The 21,187-nt window shown below is 42.2% G+C and overlaps 1 protein-coding gene across 1 annotated transcript in view; it reads left to right on the top strand.

The window, feature by feature from the left end:
* Window positions 1-7,438: 7,438 nt before the first annotated feature.
* The window catches only part of GALNT12 (polypeptide N-acetylgalactosaminyltransferase 12), a 51,080-nt gene continuing 37,331 nt past the window's right edge, over window positions 7,439-21,187 (top strand). Inside the window, exon 1 of the mRNA XM_057423089.1 lies at window positions 7,439-7,864. Within this exon, the coding sequence (XP_057279072.1) occupies window positions 7,488-7,864 (377 nt within the window). The 5' untranslated portion in view covers window positions 7,439-7,487. The remainder of the gene's footprint in view (window positions 7,865-21,187) is intronic.

The raw sequence follows: 21,187 nt of genomic DNA, 5'->3' as shown, positions 1-21,187 counted from the left end.
GCCTGAAAAAACTGGTGGCCTTCTACGGTGGGGTTACAGTGTTGGTGGATAAGGGAGGAGCAACTGACATTCACCTCGACTTGTGCAAAACGTTTGACACTGTTCCACCATCCTTGTCTCTAAACTGGAGAGACATGGATTTGACAGATGGACTACTCACTGAATAAGGAATTGGCTGGATGGCCACACTCAAAGAGCTATAGTCAGTGGGTCAGTGTCCAAGTGGAGACGAATGACAAGTGGTATCCCTCAGGGATCAATGTTGGGACCGTCGCTGTTCAACGTCTTTGTCCATGACATGGACAGTGGGATTGAGTGCACTCTCAGCAAGTTTGCTGATGACACCAAGATGTGTGGTGTGGTCAGCATGCTGAAGGGAAGGGCTGCCATCCAGAAGGATGTTGACAGGCTGGAGAGGTGGGCCAGTGCCAACCTCATGAAGTTCAACAACACCTGCACCTGCATCAGGACAATCCCAAGCACAAATACAGGCTGGGTGGATAATGGATTGAGAGCAGCCCTGTGAAGAAGGACTTGGGGGTGTTGATTGCGGAGAAGCTCAACAAGACCCAACAATGTGCACTTACAGCCCAGAAAGCCAACTGTATGCTGGGCTGCATCAAAAGAAGTAGGGCCAGCAGGCTGAGGGAGGTAATCCTGCCCCTCTACTCTGCTCTCTTGAGACCCCACCTGGAGTACTGCATTCAGCTCTGGGAAATGAGCCTGTTGAAGCGAGTCCAGAGCAGAGGTCACAAAGATGTCTGGAGGGCTGAAGCACCTCTCCTACAAACACAGGCTGAGAGAGTTGGGCTTGTTCAGCCTGGAGAAGAGAAGGCTCTCGGTAGAACTTAGAGCAGCCTTGCAATACCTAAAGGGGGCTTATGAGAAATCTGGAGAGGAACTTTTTACAAGGGCAGGTAGTGACAGGACAAGGCAGAATGGTTTAAGTTGAAAGAGGATAGATTTACATTAGCTATGAGGAAGAAAGTCTTTATTGTGAGGGTGTTGAGACACTGGCACAGGTTGCCCAGAGAAGGTGTGGATGCCCCATCCCTGGTAATGTTCAAGGCCAGGTTAGACGAGTCTTGGAACAACATGGTCTAGTGAAAGATGTTCCTGCCCATGGCATTGGGGTTGGAAATAGATGATCTTAAAGTCCTTTCCAATCCAAACCATTCTGTGATTCTATGATTTTATATCCTTATATCATGACACATGAGGAAATTTCTACCCCATATATAATCAGGATCTCATAATATGAAAGAGTATAAAATTACCATCACAATCAAAAACATTTCATAAAGGGGAAAATGTAAGTAGTCAAGCTATCTGTTCCAAAGAAATCCAGAAAAATAGAGATATCTGACTCATAATCTTCACTATGAAGATCTGGGCATAATGGCATCTTGAATCCCCAAACATGATAGCATTATTTTCATGGCAATTCTAGGAAGAAAAGGCTTATTTTCTACTGAAAAACCTTACTGCTGTGAATCACAAGGAAGTCATTCTTCTGAGAAGAAGAAAACTTAAAAGTTTAACATGTGTTTTGTGTGAAGATTCTTATCTCTGCCTTAATGAAAAGACAGGCACGTATATTAGAAATAGTGTCACAGAAAAGGAGATGCTTCTCCAGTATCATTAGACTCATATATGTTAACTTTGGTACCTTCAGGCACAGAAACAGAAATAACCTTAAATTAATTACTAAAAAACCAAAAATGGTGGTAAGTGCCTACAATATAGGATTATTAAGATTAAATCCACCACGTAATATCCCATTGAGTTCTTGGTTCAGAATTTTAGTCACGGTGTATATAGCAGGTCTCCACTTTGTCTACTATAACCATCTGCTATAACTTTGTGAGGAATTTACTTCATTTATATGTCTTAGAATATGCCATAATTTTGAATAAGCTTTCAAAAGTTATTTGCAACTCAGTATTTTAATTCACTGTGTCCACAAAAGAATGTATGAAAAATCAGTGAGGTTTCCAATGTAACAGTAACAAGTCATGTCATACCATATTCTGTGCATAAAACTGCAGTTTTGTTCCAACAGTTTTGACAGCTAAGATTGCTACTTATGGCTTCCTTTATGAACAACATGTCTTCTACTGCCTGTAGTTCATGCTTGCTATTTAGCTGAAAAGAGCATTTATATATCAACAGTACATACCTGTAGCAAGCAAATATACCAACTGAATCCATCTTCTTCCTACCTTTAAGCTATCTGGGCTTGCATATGACCTCTCAGAAAAGGTACTTTGTACGTGTGTATGTATATATATGTAGACATACATGTGTACATGTACTACAGAGATCTGCAAACTGGTACAGGTTAGGTCTTGCCCAAGTAATCCACTGAATAATGCCTGTTTTTATTGGCGTCACAGTATGAAAATTACAGAGCATTCATCAGTCTGGAAGAAGATCCTTGAAATAGCTGACAGTTTCTATCTCACTCATCAAGTTTGTGTTTTCAGTTTATTTTATTTTAAGGCCTCTGCACCCGCTGTTCTTCCTCTCATCTAAGTTCCTGATACACTCTGCCTCTGCACTAAGCACCCAGCTTCCCTCTTGTCCCAAAGCCTACCCTGTAAAACGAGGTCCCCACTGAAGCACCAAGTAGCTCAACACCCCCCCTTCAGGACAGATCTGCAGCTGGGAAAGAGATGCAGCCCATTTCACCTTTTGCTTGAGCTACACAGCTGTCTCAAATACAAACACTTTAAACACAGACACATTAATAAAAAAATCCTTGGCACTGCGAGGACAATGGGATGAATAATAATATTTTAAAAATACAGGTACACTTGTGCTGACATAGGAGAGGAAGAGCAGCTGAGGTAGTAGAAGGGGGTGGGGATGATTCGTGGGGCAATGTTATTTTATGGCCAGTGAAAGCAGTGGTGAACAATGACCCATAGGTCCAAAGCTATCTCCAGTGGCTATATTATATAACTTGTCTGAATCGTCTTCTCCTTGAACAAATTTCCTACAGATTTCTTCTTCTTGAACAAATTTCTTACAATGTATTTGTACATCATGTTCCTCTGATATTTTTTTTTTTTTTTTTTAGAATATGAGTTGGCTGTAACTACCTAGTTACTAAAACTAGGAAAATTATTCTGGAACACATTGTTTGGTACTTTCTTTTCACCTGAAAGTATGAATATAGAAAACTATTTGAACTTTGGGTTTATTAAAAATGCAGTCTCTATCAGCTGATACTTCTCCATATCCCATTTCCATTTTGGAATTTTGACTGAAAATACAGATGGAACAAAAAAAAACCCTAAAAGAAAACATTGGATGTTTTCTTTTTTTTAACGCTTTTGCAAAATTTAATACTTTTTTTTTCCTATAATGTGTACATCATCACTACCAAATAAGAATAAATAATAATAGATATGTAAAATAATAATGTTAACTTACCTCTTTAAGTTTTCCTTGTCTGTAGACCAGTTCCTTCAGTAATGGGTATTTCAGTGAGCAACAGATACACTCTTTTTCAGCTAGTTCGTTCGCTATAATGTAAGTCCTTATGGACAATTACGTATTGTTGTGTTTAGTCTTCTTAGTTCTTTTTGAAAGGTTTAGTTAATATTTTTTCTTTTTTTCTGGGGGGGGGAATAAGATTTAGCTTTTTAAAAATAAAGTTTAAAATTAATTAATTATTAATCTACTGATCTTCTGGTTTAATTTTGAGAACTGAGGGCATGATAGATCTTTCTAGATAAGTAATTACAGGTTTTATACGATTTGTCTGGTTACTCTAATTATTTCTGACTGAAATTCCTGAAGCAACTGAATCTGCAGTTCACTAAATGTTCTGCTAATATTAAAAAATAAAAATAAAAATCTAAACCCCAGTTGTTTTAACTTCTATTGTTATTCAGCCTTTAAAAAAACCCCAAACCCAAACCTGAATTTCTTAAATGGAACTTTTCCATGAAAACATTGCTACAAGCTTTATGGTTAGCAGGAAACTATTTTGTGTTATTAGTTGTAGATTTTTCTTCTCTGGAGCCTAATTCTGCATCCAGAGCAGAAATCTTTATACTTTTAACTATTTCAGCTCAGAAATTTCACTCTTCCCATCCTAATTAAACACCACAAACTTTTAAAAGTTTTAAGAAGTGTCTGACTTCACATTCTTTACATCTTTTCCAAACTTATTTGTCAGTGCAATTGATCTATTCTTAATGTTTGCATTATCACCTTTATTGTACCTTGCCGAATTTCCTCAGATTTATGTGCTTGGACATCATCCCTGGGGAGCTACCATTCACTGATATTACCTTCATTATCACTGCTGAGTGCCACCTCCCGTGGTTTCCCATGAGCTGTAACCTTTCTTTCTTCTGTGGAAGCAAGCCAATGCTCTCCGACCTTTTCTTCAAGCCCCTCTTCCTTTTCAAAATCTGACTGCTATGGTTATCTTCTTCAGTAGTCTGGTCTGATCTTACTCTGCCACTGATTCCAGCATGCCTCCTGCTGTCCTGTCACAATCTGTTCTCAGTTTCCCATATTTTTTATCTCAAAACTTTAGTCATGTGATCATATTCTTGTGCTTCATCCATATTGCTCTAATACTTGAAATATTTAAACAAAATACTTTTTCTTCTAATACTTAAGAATCCCGGCAGCAGAACTCTCCTGTTTTCGTTCTCACTGTTCTTAGTTAACATTCAATCCTACATTTTGCTCTTTATATCTTTCCAATCCCCCTCCCCCCTCCCCAGTAATTTATGTAGGGAATCTGGAAGGATCTCCATCTCCTTCATTCCAGGAAGTCCTTACTGGGCTCCTCATGCTTAATGCTGTTACCCTTTCTAAGTTATTTGCAACATTATACGAAGGAAAAAACCCAAGAATATTTGTTCTGGACAACCAAATCTAACCCAGCAGCATGTTCCAGAAATGTTGGCTGTGTCTTCAGGGTTTACCCCTACAGCAGCCAGAAACTAGCAAGCTCCTGCTATAAACTGAATACTAAATACACCAGTTGGGCTTCCTTTATGCAGGAAGGATGATAAGCAAGGAAACAGTGAAGTCACTGGGCTTGCAACTACTAGTGTCATTTAACATTTTCAGTCCCAAAGCTTCCTAAGCATGGCTTCCTTTCTATACAGTGCATATTGCCATGTCCAGAATATTGGTATTTAGTAGTTGTCTACAGTGCATATTCACACACACATACTTCCCTACTATTATGCTTAAGTTATTCCAGCCAGTATGTATGCTTTGAATCTAGATGATATGCGTATGTAACCATCTGTGATAGATAACTGTATAGCTGAATAAGAAATAATGAGATTATATCTCTACACACACACTCATCTGCAAATCCACCTAAACTGCTTGATTTATGCTAGGTTGCCAGTGTCAAGATGACTCATTATTATTCAGCACCCTTCTGTCCAGTGCAAGGCCTCCACTGTAGTTGCCATCCTCTATGGTTGTTGTCACATACAGTATTTATTATCATGTAAATCTAGAAACAGCTCATAGCTGTATGCTGTGACCCTGTCTGGCAGTGATGAGGTTTTTCCCCTTCCTTGGTGTCAGACGTATTTTCATCCATTCCTCAGCAATGCTGGTAAGTGCCGCCCAATACTGCTTGCAGCCCCTCTCTAGGGAGTCTGCTGGGTGGATCTTGACAGACCTCCAGCATTACAGCATAGAGCAGTAAACAGTCTCTTTGTTAAATGCATAGGGCAAGTGACACTTAAAAAACAATTTTAGCTCCCTGCTGCATGTGAAACTGTATTGGTTATGTTACATTTATGCTAAGGTTTTTCAGATGTAAAATCACAAATTTGCATGTAATATCATGGCCTCAAGATCACAAATTTAGACAGATAAGGCTGCATCCTATTAGGGGGCTGACTAAAGAAGAGATATGGATGTGCTATTGAATATGAAGCAAATTAGAAAGTTTTGATTAAATGCCACAGTTGCTTTTTCCCCGTAATTTTGTCAAGCCACAAAATGGACTGCCCATTATATGGGTAATAAATTTGGGATTTTCACTTGTCTTCTGGATTTCTCTCTGAGGCCACATTGGTTGACTTTTATTTTTTCCACCAAGAACATTGCTTTCTTCAGTGACAGAATTTGTCAGTAACTCCCATGGCCTCCTGGCCCCTTGCAAATAACCTCACTTGCTGTCCTCCTGTAGCCCTGGCTACCTCTGTCGGCAGATGGCAAGCCTTGGGGCCATCTCTGTGATCTCCAATGGCCAAAGCAGCTTGCTGTGGCTATGCCAGCCCAGTGCCAGTCAAACTTTCCCCTTGTTGGGGGTACCCCTGTGTATCTGTCATACAGCTACCAGTGTTCATGAAAGTCCCTCAAGCTTTAAGGTGACAAGTTCACCTGTTCCTTTATGGGTGACAGCAAGCACATGAAGGGGACATGCCTTCCTCCCTTCTCCCCACATCCTGGATGTGCATGACCCAGCAGCACCAGGCTGGCCCTGCCTTGCTCTGGGAGCTGTGGGGAAAATGCCTGGAGCTGGGTCAAGGTTGTGACTGGCTCCACCAGTTGTGTTCCCAATAGAAGCCTGAATTGGGCAGGAGCTAGGTTTCTTCCCGGCATGCTGGGACCCTTGGGGCTGAGCCCGCTGACCACCATAAATCAGCACTGGTGAGGCTGCACCTCAAGTATTGTATTCAGCTCTGGGGCCCTCACTATGAGAGAGAGATTGAGGTGCTGGAGCAGGTCCAGAGAAGGACAACAAAGCTGGTGAATGGCCTGGAGCATAAGTTTTATGAGGAACAGCTGAGGGAACTGGGGTTGTTTAGTCCGGAGAAGGGGAACCTTATCACTTTCTACAATTACCTGAAAGGAGGATGAAGAGAGAGGGTGGGTGGTCCCTTCTCCCAAGTAACAACAGGACAAGCGGTAACAGCGTCAAGCTGTGCCAGGAGAAGTTTAGACCTAATATTGGGAAAAATTTCTTCACTAAAAGGGTGCTCAGGCATTGGAACAGGCTGCCCAGGGCAGTGGTGGAATCACCATCCCAGGAAGTGTTCAAAACTTGTGTAGATAAGGCCCTTAGTGATATGGGTTAGTGGTGGCCTTCCCAGTGCTGGGGTAAAGGTTGGACTTGATTATCTTAAAGGTCTTTTCCAACCTACTTGAGTCTATGATTCTATGAAACCGAGGAGCACCTCACCCGAGGATCCTGCCGGGGCGCGGGTGTAGCGTATACCCCTCGCCGCTTCCGCGCTCGGGACTGCCCGTCCCGCTGTAGCGTCCCGTGTGCGGCTCTTCCGCGCCGCGCCCCTCGGGGCTGTCCGGCGGCGGGGCGGGGAGGAGGGAGGAGCCGCTGGCGGAGGAGCCGGGCGGGTTTCCTGGCGGGGCCAGGGTTGGCGCGGTGTGGGCAGCTCCGTGAGAAGTTCGCTGAGTCCGCCTGGGGCGGAGACGCGTCCGCCTCCGTGTCCGGGAGAGGTCATCAGCTGCCTGGCCCCCTGCTCGGCATGGCCAGCCGCCTCGGCCGCGGGATGTGCTGGGGCAAACGGGGCCGGGGCTGCCGTGGCGGGAGCACGCTGCTCGCCCTGGGGGTGCTGGCCGCCGTCGGCTTCCTCGCCTGGCGGCACGGCCCGCCGCCCCGCCACGCCGTCCGCCGCGCCCCACCGCAGCCGCCGCTTGCCGCTGAGCTGCTGAGGAAGCCGGTGTACACGAAGCCGGCGCTGGACCCGGGAGCACTGGGAGAGCTGGGCCGGGCGGTGCGGCTGGAGTTGAGCCCGGCCGAGAAGCAGCTCCAGGAGGAGAGCATCCGCCGGCACCAGATCAACATCTACCTGAGCGACCGCATCTCCCTGCACCGCCGGCTGCCCGAGCGCTGGCATCCGCTGTGAGTACCGGCTGCCCCACCTGCCCCGCTGCCGACTGGTCCCGTGAGTTCCCGGGCCGGGGGCCGTGCCTGCCCCTAGAGCGGCTCTTCCGAGCGGAGGAGTATTTGGTGGCAGTGGTCAGCGCGCGATACCCGCGTCCCAACTGCGGCTCGCTCGGAAACGCGGAAACTTTTAAAACCTTTTCCCCTCAAAAGCTTTCAGATCACTGCGTTTGCTCACAGAGTTAAAACCCTCCATGGGTTTGCCTGGCTACCGCTCCTCCACAAGGCAGGAAAAGTAGCGTGTTGGTGGTGCGTGTGCGAGTCGGGAGAGCCGGTTTCACTCTGGAAGCCCGAGCGGTGTAGGTTCAGCCCGTAAGCAGCGGCTTGGTGCCTTGTTTCTCCTCTTGCTGTTCCCCGGGTAAGTCACCGTGGACAGCAGCATACTTTTCCAGTCACTCCCAGCTGCCCGGGGTGTTGTGAAGTCTCCCTGTCTGGAGACATTCAGGACTCACCTGGACACGTTCCTATGTAAGGTGCTCTAGGTGGCCCTGCATTGGCAGGGGGGTTGGACCAGATGATTGCCAGAGGTCCCTTCCAGTCCAAGCTGTTCTATGATTCTGTGATGATTCCAGACTTTGGCTTTGCGTTGAATTCAAATGTTTTATGCCACACAGAATAGAGCCAGTTATCATCAGGTTTACGAGGAGCATTATGCTTCCAGAGGTGCATAGCGTTCTTCTAAACTAGCACTCTGCTCGTTTCTCTGTACTTAGTTGCTGGGACAGTTTACATTTGCAAATTACATTTACAGTTATGACACTAAATGCTAGATGATGGCATAAGCAATTTGAATCTAAGGATTAGGTACTGCTTGGTAAGATGATTCTAGTTTACAGGCAGCGGTTCAGTGCGGTTATGAAGTCAGCTCTGCAGAGCGAGTCTGACTGGGCCTAATGCAAATGGTTGGTTTAGCTGAGTGGTTCATCTCATTGTGGGCTGTCCTGTGGGCTGGTTACACGTATGTGCCTTCAGCCAAAGGGGAAGTGTTCAAGACTAGGTTGGATGGGGCTTTGAGCAACCTGGTCTAGTGGGAGGTGTCCTTTGCTGTGGCAGAGGGGTGGAATTACATGATCTTTAAGCTCCCTTCCAACCCAAATCATTCTATGACAGGACGGAGCTGGGGTTGCTACTGATCCTCAGCCCCTGCTCCTCGGTTTTGCCTGAGCTTGGCTTCAGCCAGTTTATTTCATTGCAATGGGTTTGTACAGTATGGTTGCAGAGAGCTGTGGAAAAAGGAGGGCTCTGTCTCTGATGTGTGTTAACTTAATGTCTGTGTGTCCTGTCTGGTTGCTCGCCCAACTGTAGTTATAAATGCTGAATCTAGAACATGAATCCAACGACAGCAATCAAAAAATTGCAATGAAAATGCAAGGCCTTTTTGTTGTAAGTTTAAGCCTGACAGAAGGCTTCTTTTTCTTAGTCATCTTTTATTCTCCCCTTATAAGCAGTCTATAGACCATAGGCTGAAAAGGACTGTTTTAGTTACTTTTCTGTGGGAAGAATTTAAATCGTTTCAATGCAGTATTTTGGATTCCTGCCATTGCTCTATGACAGGATGTTAGAGGAAATGGGAAATCATAGTTGTTGAGCAGGGGACGTAGATGTGGTAGGGATAATTCTTGAAATGAAAATAATGTAAATGGGCAGATGGATTTTGCTACAGTGACATACCCTTTTTGATTTGAATATTTAGATGTTGGAATGACAAAATATATCCAAACCAAAAGGATTGCAAAGCATCAGTGACACAATCTCAGAGGTAATTGCCTTCTGAGGTTGGATGGTATTGTAACGTTGTAGTATCTGCTAGCTGGTGCTTCATGCCTTTTCACACAGAAAATCTAAATTATGGCAGAAACATCACTGAACATCTATCCAACTCACATAGGAAATGTAAAAAATAACTTCCACAAAGGCAGTTTTGCAAGTTGGTTGACTACCTGTCTTAAGAAGGAAGATGATGTAAGAGATGAAAGTTAAAAAAAAAGTATTGAAAAAGGTATCGCCAAGCCTATAGGGTTAGAAAATTCACTGCATTTAGAGGCCATGCAGGTTGAAATGTCACCTCTAAGGAAAATATGATTTAAGGTTTTTTTTTTTTATTTTGAGGTTGGTAAATCTGGACCATTTGTGATCCTTAATTTGGTGATGGGTGGGGCTACAATGGTAGGAAATAAGTAGTAATGGTAGACTTCAGCTAGGCTTCAACTGCCCACAAAAATGATGCAAAGGCAGTAAGTTTTGAGATGTGATCAATGAAACAGTTTTGGTACCTGAAGACCAGAATTTGACAGATACACCATTTTTATTCTCTTAGTGCAGTCCCGAAGGAGAACCAGGGAACTGTGTGCTGCCAAGCCTTGGATTTCTTCCAGGCATGTTATTTACAAATGGTGGTAGGAGAAGAATTAATAGCAAATAGGTAGGTTTGATATGTTACGAGTCATCCTGGCTCTTATCAAGAATGACATGTCTCTCATACCTGTTTGAGTTCTTTGAACGTTGTAAGTTTAGGGATAAGGAAGTGTGGTGTTATTTCCAGAGGTTTTTGTTGAGTTCCTTAAAGGGCTGTGAAATAAGGTGAAAATTTCCTGCATTTATAAATAACTGGATAAAAGCTGGGAAGCACTTGTTTGGGTTGTTTTTGGTTTTGGGTGTTTTTTTGTTTGTTTTGGGGTTTTTTTTTTTTTTTTTTTTACTTAGTGGAGGGTCCTTGGTAAAGCCCCACAGAAATCTGTGTTGAACCCAATGACATTCAGCTTAGAGCATGGCTGGGTGAATGCATGAACCAAATTCTGCCACCTTCTTGTTCTGAAAATCTGTTTACTGTAAAGCATGAGGAAGCCTATTGACTAGAAAATTCAAATTAAGTATTCAGGAGCTATTGACAGATGCTATAGTTGGAGACTATTCTGGGCTATGGGATTTTGTCTGTTTCAGCATATTCTTATGTGTGTGGAAGTGAGTCTGGAAATTTTAGATACCAGGAAAATGGGAGGATGAAAGAAAGGGAAATGAAGAGAGGCAGTGTCCCCACCACCTTGATGCCCTGTTGCTCCTTTTAACCTTAGTGTCCTCCCACAGTCATCAGTGAACTTGCTGTCTGGGTGTGAATTTGAGAAATTTTGCTGATAAGGCTGAGAGTATCTGAACCAGTAAGCCTTTAAATGGGTTCTGTGAAACTGTGATACAGGGTGTTGCTTTATCAGAAATGGATGACAGAAGACTTTTTCCACTGCTACGTGTTATACATCTTGAACCTGCTGTCAGACCAGAAATGTGGCAGTAGTTGTTTGCTAATGCTGTTATTTGCTGGTACTGTTAGTAGTTATTTGCTAATACTCTGTCTGCTAATACTGTGCAGGAAGAGAAGAATAGTTTGACTGAGATTACTTCCCCAAATAATGTATTGTTTGATGATATTTGACTATGAAACCTATACAAATGTCACTTTATTATAAAGTTTCACCTTCAGATGTTTCTCCTATTAATATTTTTTTGCCAGTAAATACTCAAAGGCCTTTATTCCTACTTGTTCTCAGACTGCTGTAATGTTGTTGTTTGGTTTTTTTTCTGAGAACTGATCCTGTTTCTATTGAAACACAGATATGGTGAACTCAACAACTTCTATTGTTTCCTTTAGACAGTTCCTGCTTCCTTTAACTGTCTGCGCTCAACGTCAGCAACTGATAATGCTGTGTTTCATCATACAGGAACTCATTAGTTTTATTGCTGGCCAGAATTATGTATATGTATGTACTTACATGTATACGTAAATATATACATTTAAGCATATAACCAAATTAAATAAACATATACATAAACTATAAAAAATGATCTTTTGTTAAAATATGCTTAAGAATGTAAGGAAATTACTAAATGGTGATACAGTTTGTACAATGCTGAAGTGAAATATGCCACAGGGTCAGATAATGAAGGAGGTTGAAAGGACCTTCTGTAGTGTCTACTTCAACCTCTTACTTGAAGCAGGGCAACTTCAGTGGTAGGGCATGTTGCTAAAGACCATCCTTGTCATGTCAAATTTGAGCGGTCTCCAAGGGTGGAGATTCAGCAGCCTGTCTAGGCATCTCTTTCAAGACTATATCACTGCCACACTGAATTTCACTTCCTGATCATAATGTTGTCTAGATGGCCCAGGTTGTCTTCCCAGTGTCTATCCTTCATTTCTTGAGTTTATGCCGTATGGGAAGCAGCAATTATAGCAGGTTTAAACCAAGCAATCATCCCCCATCAGACATTGGCTTACTGAGGGTCCTGCTGGGACTGATGCCCTCTGAGTGCACCGGGATGAGCTCTGACCTGTGAATTTTGCCTGCTGCTGCTGCTCTGCTCGCCCCATGCAGCATCCTAGCTGCATCCTGTCCTGTGGGGCTTCTTGTTGCATTCTTATTTTACAGGACTGCAGGATTAGGCAGCAAACTGATAAGGTCTCTTAGATAGGCTTTTATAGTTTATCGCAATGTGTAAGAAATAATTTCCCTGGTTTTCTGTTTGGGTTCTTTTAGGCCAAGGACCGTTCTCAAGCTTTGTTCCTGATTTTAAACATTTTGCTTTCTCTTTTTTCTTTCTACATTTCTCACAGTAGGGTTCCATTGCAAGTCTGTTTCAGGAATGGTTTCTGTAAAATCACACCAGCCTTCCTTTGTCTGACTCTTGTTACAAAAGGAACAAGGCAGGGATAGGCACTTTTGTGCCGACTCAGCATTTTGTGCTGTGTCATGGTAGAAGCCTGAATCAGCCCTTTGGCGTCATTTCACTTGTATTCACAAGCAAATGGATTTGTAAGTCTTTTCTGTCTTTCCTTACCTGGCAAATGATTTTGAGTAGCCACAGAAGCCCCCAAAATATTGAATGTGGTCTGTGTAATAATCAGCAGTTATTTAGAAAAGCTTTAGAGATCTGTTCTTTAATTCTAGATAATTTTGTATGGCTTGGAGAGAGAGTTTGGTTTTATATATATGTTTTCTATGTGTATGTTTTTACATACATTTAAGTATTTGTATAATTAAAGTGTCTACATATCAGTAGATATACACAAATGCTTACATTTCTTTGTCACCATGATTTATGCTGATATTATGATTTAGGTTTGGAGATATTGTGGGTTTAGGGTAACAGTCTTGTGCTAAGAGTTTTCTGACTTTCAAAACTGCTTTTCCTATCTGTTCCCAGATTTGAGTGTCATTCTCCTACAGTCTTGCTGGATGGTTTATTTTGTTTACTGGGTTGTAAATACCCAGTAATGCACCTACTCATCTGATAGTATCTCACTAGCCAGTTCCTAGAATAATCCTCAAGACTAGGTTTTGGTCCCTCTTCTACTACAAAAATCACAACATCTGATTTTGATGGGCATGCTGCTCCTGCCAGGAGTTTAACCTGACCTGTTCCAGGAAGTGGCGCAGCAGCCGGGTGTTTCCTCCTCAGCCCACCCTGGCTGCCTAACTTCACCCAGGAGCTTCTCTTTCATCTGTTATTTAAAGGTGAAATAACTGCAGAGATTTTTATTTTTTTATATATATATATATATTTTTTTTTTTTACGATGCGTGTAGGAAAAAGTGAGCTCTTTGGAGAACTTGCCTGCAGCAGCTTGAGCTTTCCAGATCATCCCTTCCCTTCAAAGCACAAAGCATGATGATATTTAGGTTATTTTCCTATTTTTGCTTCCTGTCTTATGTAAAAATGTGTCAGTTTGCTTTGTCATTGTGCCTTCATTTAATAGTCCCCTGCAGACATTTTCCACAAGAGCTCAAATGGGGGTTTTTTTTGACTGTTTTTCTTTACACTTTCCGGTAGAGATTCTCAGCTTCCTCTGATGTCTGGATTGGTTTCATTTTTAACCTGACAAAGTCCCCAGGTCAGTGATAATAACCACAAGTTAAGATTTATTTTTTTTTTTCTTTATTCAAATAGTATCTTTGCCATACACAATTTCCTGTCAGGATCAGGTGCATTCATACCCTACTGTTAGTGACAGGTACAGTAACTTATTTCAGATATTATATTACTTTGTAAAATATTTTTCTTGCCCTGAATCAAATTGCATGAAAGCACGTTTCTGAATGTAGGTGTAGGAAATTGTAACGTTCTGTGCAAATGTATCTCACTACCTTGGAAGAAAATTGCAAACCAATTTGACCGTTTGAGCAAAATGAAACCACTGTTTTAAACCAGCAAAAGAAAAAAAAAAAAAAGGCTTTTCCCAACAGACACATACAGAAATTCCTCCTTATCTACACGTTTGCTAGGTAGGGAATTCCACTGCCTTTTCTTAACAATTTTGAATTGGGAGGAACTATGGTTTTCTTGAATTTGTGGATTTTAGGATATAGACTTAGTTTACCCTCCTGAGTGAGCTTTCTAGTCAAGTTTTTCTTAATGCATTTTTAATCTGTCTTAAACAGATTTATTTTTTTTTAAACTTATTTGCAAATATTTTCTTCTATTTCAGGCTTCCCAGCTTTCTTCCTTGCTTCTCACAGTGTTGGTTTGTTGTTTTTTTACTAGCCAATGCAGGCCTTTATTGTCTGAAATCTTAAAATGGTATTTGGCAGTTTGTCTCGTCAAGATCTTACTGTCATCGGGAGAATTGTTCTTTAAAACATCAAATAATCTGGAAAGTCATTTCACAGTCTGTTTAGCCTTTGTTTTCAGAGACTTGGTCATATCATGGTGTCATAGACTCTACTGGGGTACTCTCTCCTAATGTGGTTTGTTTCAGCAGACACAATTTAGGGAGCATTTGCTCAGGCTGGGACTGAGTGATGGGGAAGTGTGGGCCAGCACTGCTGTAGTTCGCACTGCTTATGTGTTCCAGCCTTCCCCCGGTAATTCAACCATTTTGTCAGTTATCAGCACCTTGCTGCTATCTGCTTTGCTAGTTGGACCAGGACACACCTTCTGTCAACGTCATTACTTTCTTCTGTAATACCTGAACACACCTGGGGTAAGCAGGTGTGCAAAACCAGCTGCAGCCTTCCCATGTGCAGTTAAGACACTTCTGGGTTTTGGTGTCTCCCCTTCCCAAACCCCAGGACTGACAGTTAGCTCAAGGCAGTTTTTATGTGAAAAAATAAATGAGCATGAAAAGTTGGGTAGTATTTGGAGGAGGTAAGAATTATCTGCTTTATCATAACCTTTAATTCCACTGGAAACGCCACACTTCTGTATCTCAGGTTTTGATGCAGTAGGGCTATGTTGCTTTTGGCTCATGCGCTAGATTTTACCCATATGTTGCCTTCCCCAGGGAGGGGTGAGATTTGGCTGTTCAAACACATGGTCAGCCTGGAGCAGTTAACATGGCCTCGGTAACTGCATGGTGGCTCAGAAACCAGCTCTGTGACCTGTGTTGTGCTGGTGAGCTTAGGATGCTCGTGGGTAGACCTGCTGAACCCTAAGCTGCTGCTGCTGGGAGCAGGGGGGAAGGGAGGAGTAGAGAAAGGGTGAGAAGAGGACCCCAGCACAGCTGTTTCCTTTGCTGTGGCTTTGTGAGGATGGGAGAAGGAGGTGTTTTCTCTTGAGTGAAGATACCTGCAGACCCCTGAGTCCTCATTACTGACTCTGCAGTTTAATACAGAGTGGAGAAGGTGCTTGTCCCTGAGGGTATTTAAAAGACTTGTAGATGTGTTGTTTAGGGACATGGTTTTGCAGTGGACTTGGCAGTTCTGGGTTAGTGATTGGAGTCTGATCTTGAAGGTCTTTTCCAACTTAAATGATAAGGTAAAACTAGATTGAGATGCCCATGGCTGCTGCCATTATTCTAGATCAGTCGTATTAATTTTCAGCCTACAAAATGCTGTTTGAGCACACTTCTTACTAAAAGGGCATCTGCTGTTTATTTAAATGCCTTAACTCTGTTCAAAGGAAAAGGAGGTTTTGTTGTGAGTCAGCATGTCCACAGCCCACCATAATAAACCCAGCAAGCCTGCTTCCTAGCCCACCGTGTGAAACCCAGCCTGAAGTAGGACCCTAGCAGTGTTTGCTACGTGACACTGTGATGGTGCACATATGGCAATGTCACATACCCTAGTCACTTAAATCACGTTAAGTCAGATACAGCAGTGACACGTGCTCTTTTGATCTTCTTGAGAGAAGCTATGCAATCTTGAACTTGCCTGTATTCTCTGGCATTTGCATTGAAACTTCAAAAGCAAAACATATAGCCTATCTTTAGAAAACATTAAATAATTTATGAACAGATTCTATTTGTAACAAATCTTTGAAAACTCACAAAACATTTCATATTTTTTCTTAAAATATGAAGAACTTTGCTTATAGAGCATCAAATTTGGAGGTTAAAAATGTTTTTTCTCGTGCTGTATTGTTTCACTTGTGGTGAAAGTCTTACATAAAAGTATGTCAGCAACCACTCCTAATTAACTCGTGGCAGCATGCCTGGTGTGCACGCATTCATAGTCTCTCTCCTTGTGTATAGATACACATCTCTAAGAGAAACAGCTCCTTACAATGAAATAAATTGAGTGACTACATTAATTGGCACAAATGTATTCCAAAATAGCCCATTTAATTTTGTTTAGGCATTTCCTGACTGATGTCTCCTCAGTTTCTAATAAATAACCTATTTTAGAACTTGCTAACAGAAGACTTTGTAGAGTAGTAGATTCCAAGGTTAAATTATTAAACTTGTCAGTGTTATAGTCTCAGTTAGACCATGACTTGCAAACACAGTGTAAAAAGATAAAACAACCACAGGAATGTGGATGTATGATGATACATCTTTACATGCTTTGCTTCAGTTTGTATTTTATGGAGTTAGATGTTTGAGTAGATGCTGTAGTGAAAGATCCAGGAAAGATGGTACATAGTGAACGTGGTTTTAAGTTTGTGTTCAGGTATGTACCAGCATTATTCTTTCCTTTCCCCATCTAGAGATTTAAAGATTTGTGGATGAATACAGTTAAACTTTAAAAATGTAGATGTTTGGTGTAGTATACATTGATAAACAAAAGCTATGTCTTTTTGGCATTTCTTGTTTGATACCTGTCTTTTAAGCCACAGTGATAAAACAGGAGGATTCCTGGAACATCCACCGACTGTGTCAGAGAATGCCTGAGGGAAATGGAGGAGGATGCAGAAGCAGGATGGTGCTGGAGCAGGGCAGTGTCCCAACCCACTCCCTGGGAAGTGGTTAGGGCCATCCTGGCTGTGTTTTTTCTGGTGCAGCTCTGCCACGCACAAGGACTCTGCTTGTGGGGCAGCAGAGAACAGGAGCTGTTGGAGGGCAGAGGCTGAGCAGGTGTCACTCCTTTGCATTGCATTATCTGTTATCATTGTTATCTATTCTATATCAGTGGATTTCAGTGACATCTGAGTCCTATTTAAAACTTTATGCCTTTCTTTTGCTGGCTCCAAAAAAGGTTGCTCATATGTGATGACAGTAAGATCTTTCTAAGTGACTGATTCTGTTACCTAGTAACTTTCCAAAATCAGCTTGACTGGAGATACGTGTACTTCTCTGAAGAAAATGAATTCACTCAACATGCATACATTTTTTTCACTTGGGTGTTTGTTTTGTGGACTATAGGTGGTTTCCTGTCATTTAACTTTAGTTGTAGGAAAGTTATCTGTTCTATAGACAAGGGGCAGAAGGGAATCCACAAAGGACTGGTTGTCTGTGCCAGTGGCTTAAGGAGGGTGAGGTGAGTCGCCTTCTGGATCTGTCTTTAAGGACAGATGTCCAGATGATTAGATCAAAGTTAGCACCTAGCTTTTAGATGCCTAATGTGAAATGCAATTAGTCTTGTCTTAACATGATTCCCTGTATTGGGAAAGGGCAGTGTTACACGTCGAAGGGTGGCACTGAAGAGTGCCTTAGTCAGAAGCCAAAAGCAGCTTGCAGTACAGGGAATATAAATGCACATTCCCGGTATCTGCAAAAGCATACTTTGGGAGTGCTGTTCCTAGTTTGTATCCTCCCTGTCATTTTAATGACATTACTGTAACTCATAATGCATTTGTTTTTCTACATAACCCAAAGTAGGAGTGAATAGATTCACTTGGAAAGTAGGAGCTTGGATACACACAGAGACTAAAAATACATCCTGAAGTTTACGAAGGTGGATACAGATTTGCTAAGGTAGTTCTGTTGTAAATAGGACTTGGGAAATGGGAAAGATGAATTATGACTACTGGGCTTTGTCAGGTTTCATACTTGTAGTGGTTTTTTTTGAAGCTTATATATCTTGTGAAGTGGTAACATTTAGTGTCCATGTGCATGCTGCTTAATTTTTATTCAACAACACTTCTAAGTATTTCCATTTCAGGGATCCCTTAGGGGTTTTTAGATTTTCTTACACTATTATTTTTCCAGGGTTTAAATGCTTTTGGTTTGTGATCTCCCCAGTGGGATTATTTTTTAAGATTTAGCAAAAGTCTCTGAAATTTCTTTCAGTAGAGAAAGATGAGGAAAAGTGTGCTTCGTTTCAGCAACAACATTCAAGACTGCGAACAATTGAGATCTTGTATCAGTCTAGTAAGGAATATATGTCTTGGAAATTAATTCTGGGATAATCATGCAAATATGCATAGGAGTTCAGTAACTGTATTTTTTGGTTTTCTTTTTAAAGTAAAAGTTTTGCAGTTTTAGTTTGTCAATATGTGATGATTAGTTTTCATAGAATGGTTTGGGTTGGAAGGGACCTTAAAGATCATCTAGTGCCAACCTCCCTGCCATGGGCAGGGGCATGGTCCATTAGATCAGGTTGCTCCAAGCCCCGTCCATCCTGGCCTTGAACACTGCCAGGGGTGGGGCAGCCACATCGTTTCTGGGCAGCCTGTTCCAGTGCCTCACCACCCTCACGGTAAAGGTTTTTTTCCTCATAGCTAATGTAATTCTACTCTCTCTCAGCTTAAAGCCATTATAACTTGTCCTGTCACTGCCTGCCCTTATAAAAAGTCCCTCCCCAGTTTTCTTACAGGCCCCCTTAAGTTACTGAAAGGCTCTCCTATGGTCTCCCCAGTGTCTTCTCTTCTTCAGGGGAAACAACCCCAACTTTCTCAGCCTGTATTCATAGGGGAGGTGCTCCAGCCCTATAATCATCTTCATGGCGCTCCTCTAGACTTGCTTCAGCAGGTCCATGCCCTCCTTATGTTGGGAACTGAATGCCGTATTTCCCCAGAATAAAGTTAAATATACTAAAGGGCTATGCTTTCAGTTGTGCTATCTGTATTTCAATACTCAAGGTGAGAGATGGTTTCTTTCTTCAGACTGTTGTTGGCATTGTCCCACCAGCCTGTTGGGGTAAGTAGGCAGCAAGGGATCTAGGCACATCTCCGTGCAGAGTGGCTATGCCAGCCAGCAGCCTGCCCTGCTGCCTTGGAGTGACGCTTCTCTGCACTTGTGTGCTGCCTTCTACCATGGAGCTATTAGATAGTCCTCTTTCTTGAATTCAGAAACCTAAGAAATGTGTACTCCGGTATGTCCCCCAGGAGGCTGACCTTTTCCCACAGTGTGGTGTATACACAGTGAAGGAGGCAGCTATGCACAGTGAATCACAAACAGTTTGGGGATTGCCTTGCTCTGTGCCAAATTATGTTTCCCATCTCCAGCATATAATTTTCAGGCAAATCCATTGAATTCTTTAGTCTATAATTAGGCTTATCAATTTCTTTAGACCTTTTGGATTTCCTTTTTTAAATAATGGAATACAATCACATTATTCCATGAATCTTTCTGATGTATTTTCCAGAGAAAGCTTTCCTGGAGTTTTTTGATTTATTTATTTTTTTTCTTTTGGTGTTCTAAAATGGGTAGGTAAAGATTATCCCATTTTCGTCAAGAAATTAACTGAAGTTACCTGGTATAAGTGACTGTGACATAGAAGAAGAATTTTTTCCTGGCAGTACTGAATATAAATGTTTTTCAGTAGACTAAAGTAAACATGTATTTCTAAAACTGTATTCATACAGTAGGTTTTTCTGTGTTAAAAAAAGTTAATTAAAATGTGACTCCTTTTTCATGTATTCATACAGGAGCATTTGGCAAAATAAATCACTTCTGTCACCAGGCATTGGTGTGAAGCAGTTCTCTGTGTGGATGTCCCTATTTGCTTCAGGACGGGTTACAGCTTGGAAAGATGGGAATTTTTGTACTTCATTGTATCAATGTGTGTATTTGTATTTACTTGTCTGTGTATATCTGTATGGTGTATGCATGCATAAACATCATATACAATGAGTGTTGTTGCACAGCATTCCTTTCATCTTTGAGAAGCAGCCTTCTGTGGGCCTCCTCTGCCCAAGTGTCATTTATCCTCATTACTTCCCAATTTTATAGAATCACAGAATGGTTTGGGTTGGAAAGGACCTTAAAGATCATTGGGTTTCAACCCCCCCTTCAATGGGAAGGGATACCTTCCACTAGACCATGTAGCCCAAAGTTTTGTCCAACCTGTCCTTGAACACCGCTAGGAGTAGAGCATTCACAACCTCCCTGGGCAACCCATTCCAGAGCCTCACCACCCTTACAGTAAAGAGCTCCTTCCTTATATCCAATCTAAACTTCCCCTGTTTAAGATTTAACCTGTTACCCCTTGTCCTGTCATTACACTCCCTAATGAACAGTCCCTCCCCAGCATCCCTGTAGGCGCCCTTCAGATACTGGAAGGCTGCTATGAGGTCTCCACACAGCCTTCTCTTCTCCAGGCTGAACAGCCCCAACTTTCTCAGCCTGTCTTCACACGGTAGGTGCTCCAGTCCCCTGATCATCCTCGTGGCCCTTCTCTGGACTTGTTCCAACAGTTCCATGTCCTTTTTATGTTGAGGACACCAGAACTGCACAAAATACTCCAGGTGAGGTCTCACGAGAGCAGAGTAAAGGGGCAGGATCACCTCCTTCGACCTGCTGGTCAAGCTCCTTTTGATGCAGCCCAGGATACGGTTGGCTTTCTGGGCTGCGAGCGCACACTGAAGCCGGCTCATGTTCATTTTCTCATCAACCAACACCCCCAAGTCCTTCTCCACAGGGCTGCTCTGAATCTCTTCTCTGCCCAACCTGTAGCTGTGCCTGGGATCGCTCTGACCCAGGTGTAGGACCTTACACTTTGGTTGAACTTCATGAGGTTGACATTAGCCCACCTCACAAGCGTGTCAGGGTCCCTCTGGATGGCATTTTAGGTATATATTACTGAAGTACTTGATATTTTCCTCATAAGAATTTTAATTTTATGAATATTCAGACTTTTTTAGTTTCTTTCTCCACCACAGATATTAATAAGTATTGCTTAATCTTTAAAGACAC

Source organism: Pezoporus wallicus, unplaced genomic scaffold (assembly GCF_028554395.1).
Source record: "Pezoporus wallicus isolate ANWC-B61680 ecotype Strahan unplaced genomic scaffold, APGP_CSIRO_Pwel_v1 contig_749, whole genome shotgun sequence".
NCBI classification, from domain to species: Eukaryota; Metazoa; Chordata; class Aves; order Psittaciformes; family Psittacidae; genus Pezoporus; species Pezoporus wallicus.
The sequence above is the reverse complement of the archived record's forward strand: the minus strand, read 5'-3'. Positions and strand labels throughout refer to the sequence as shown.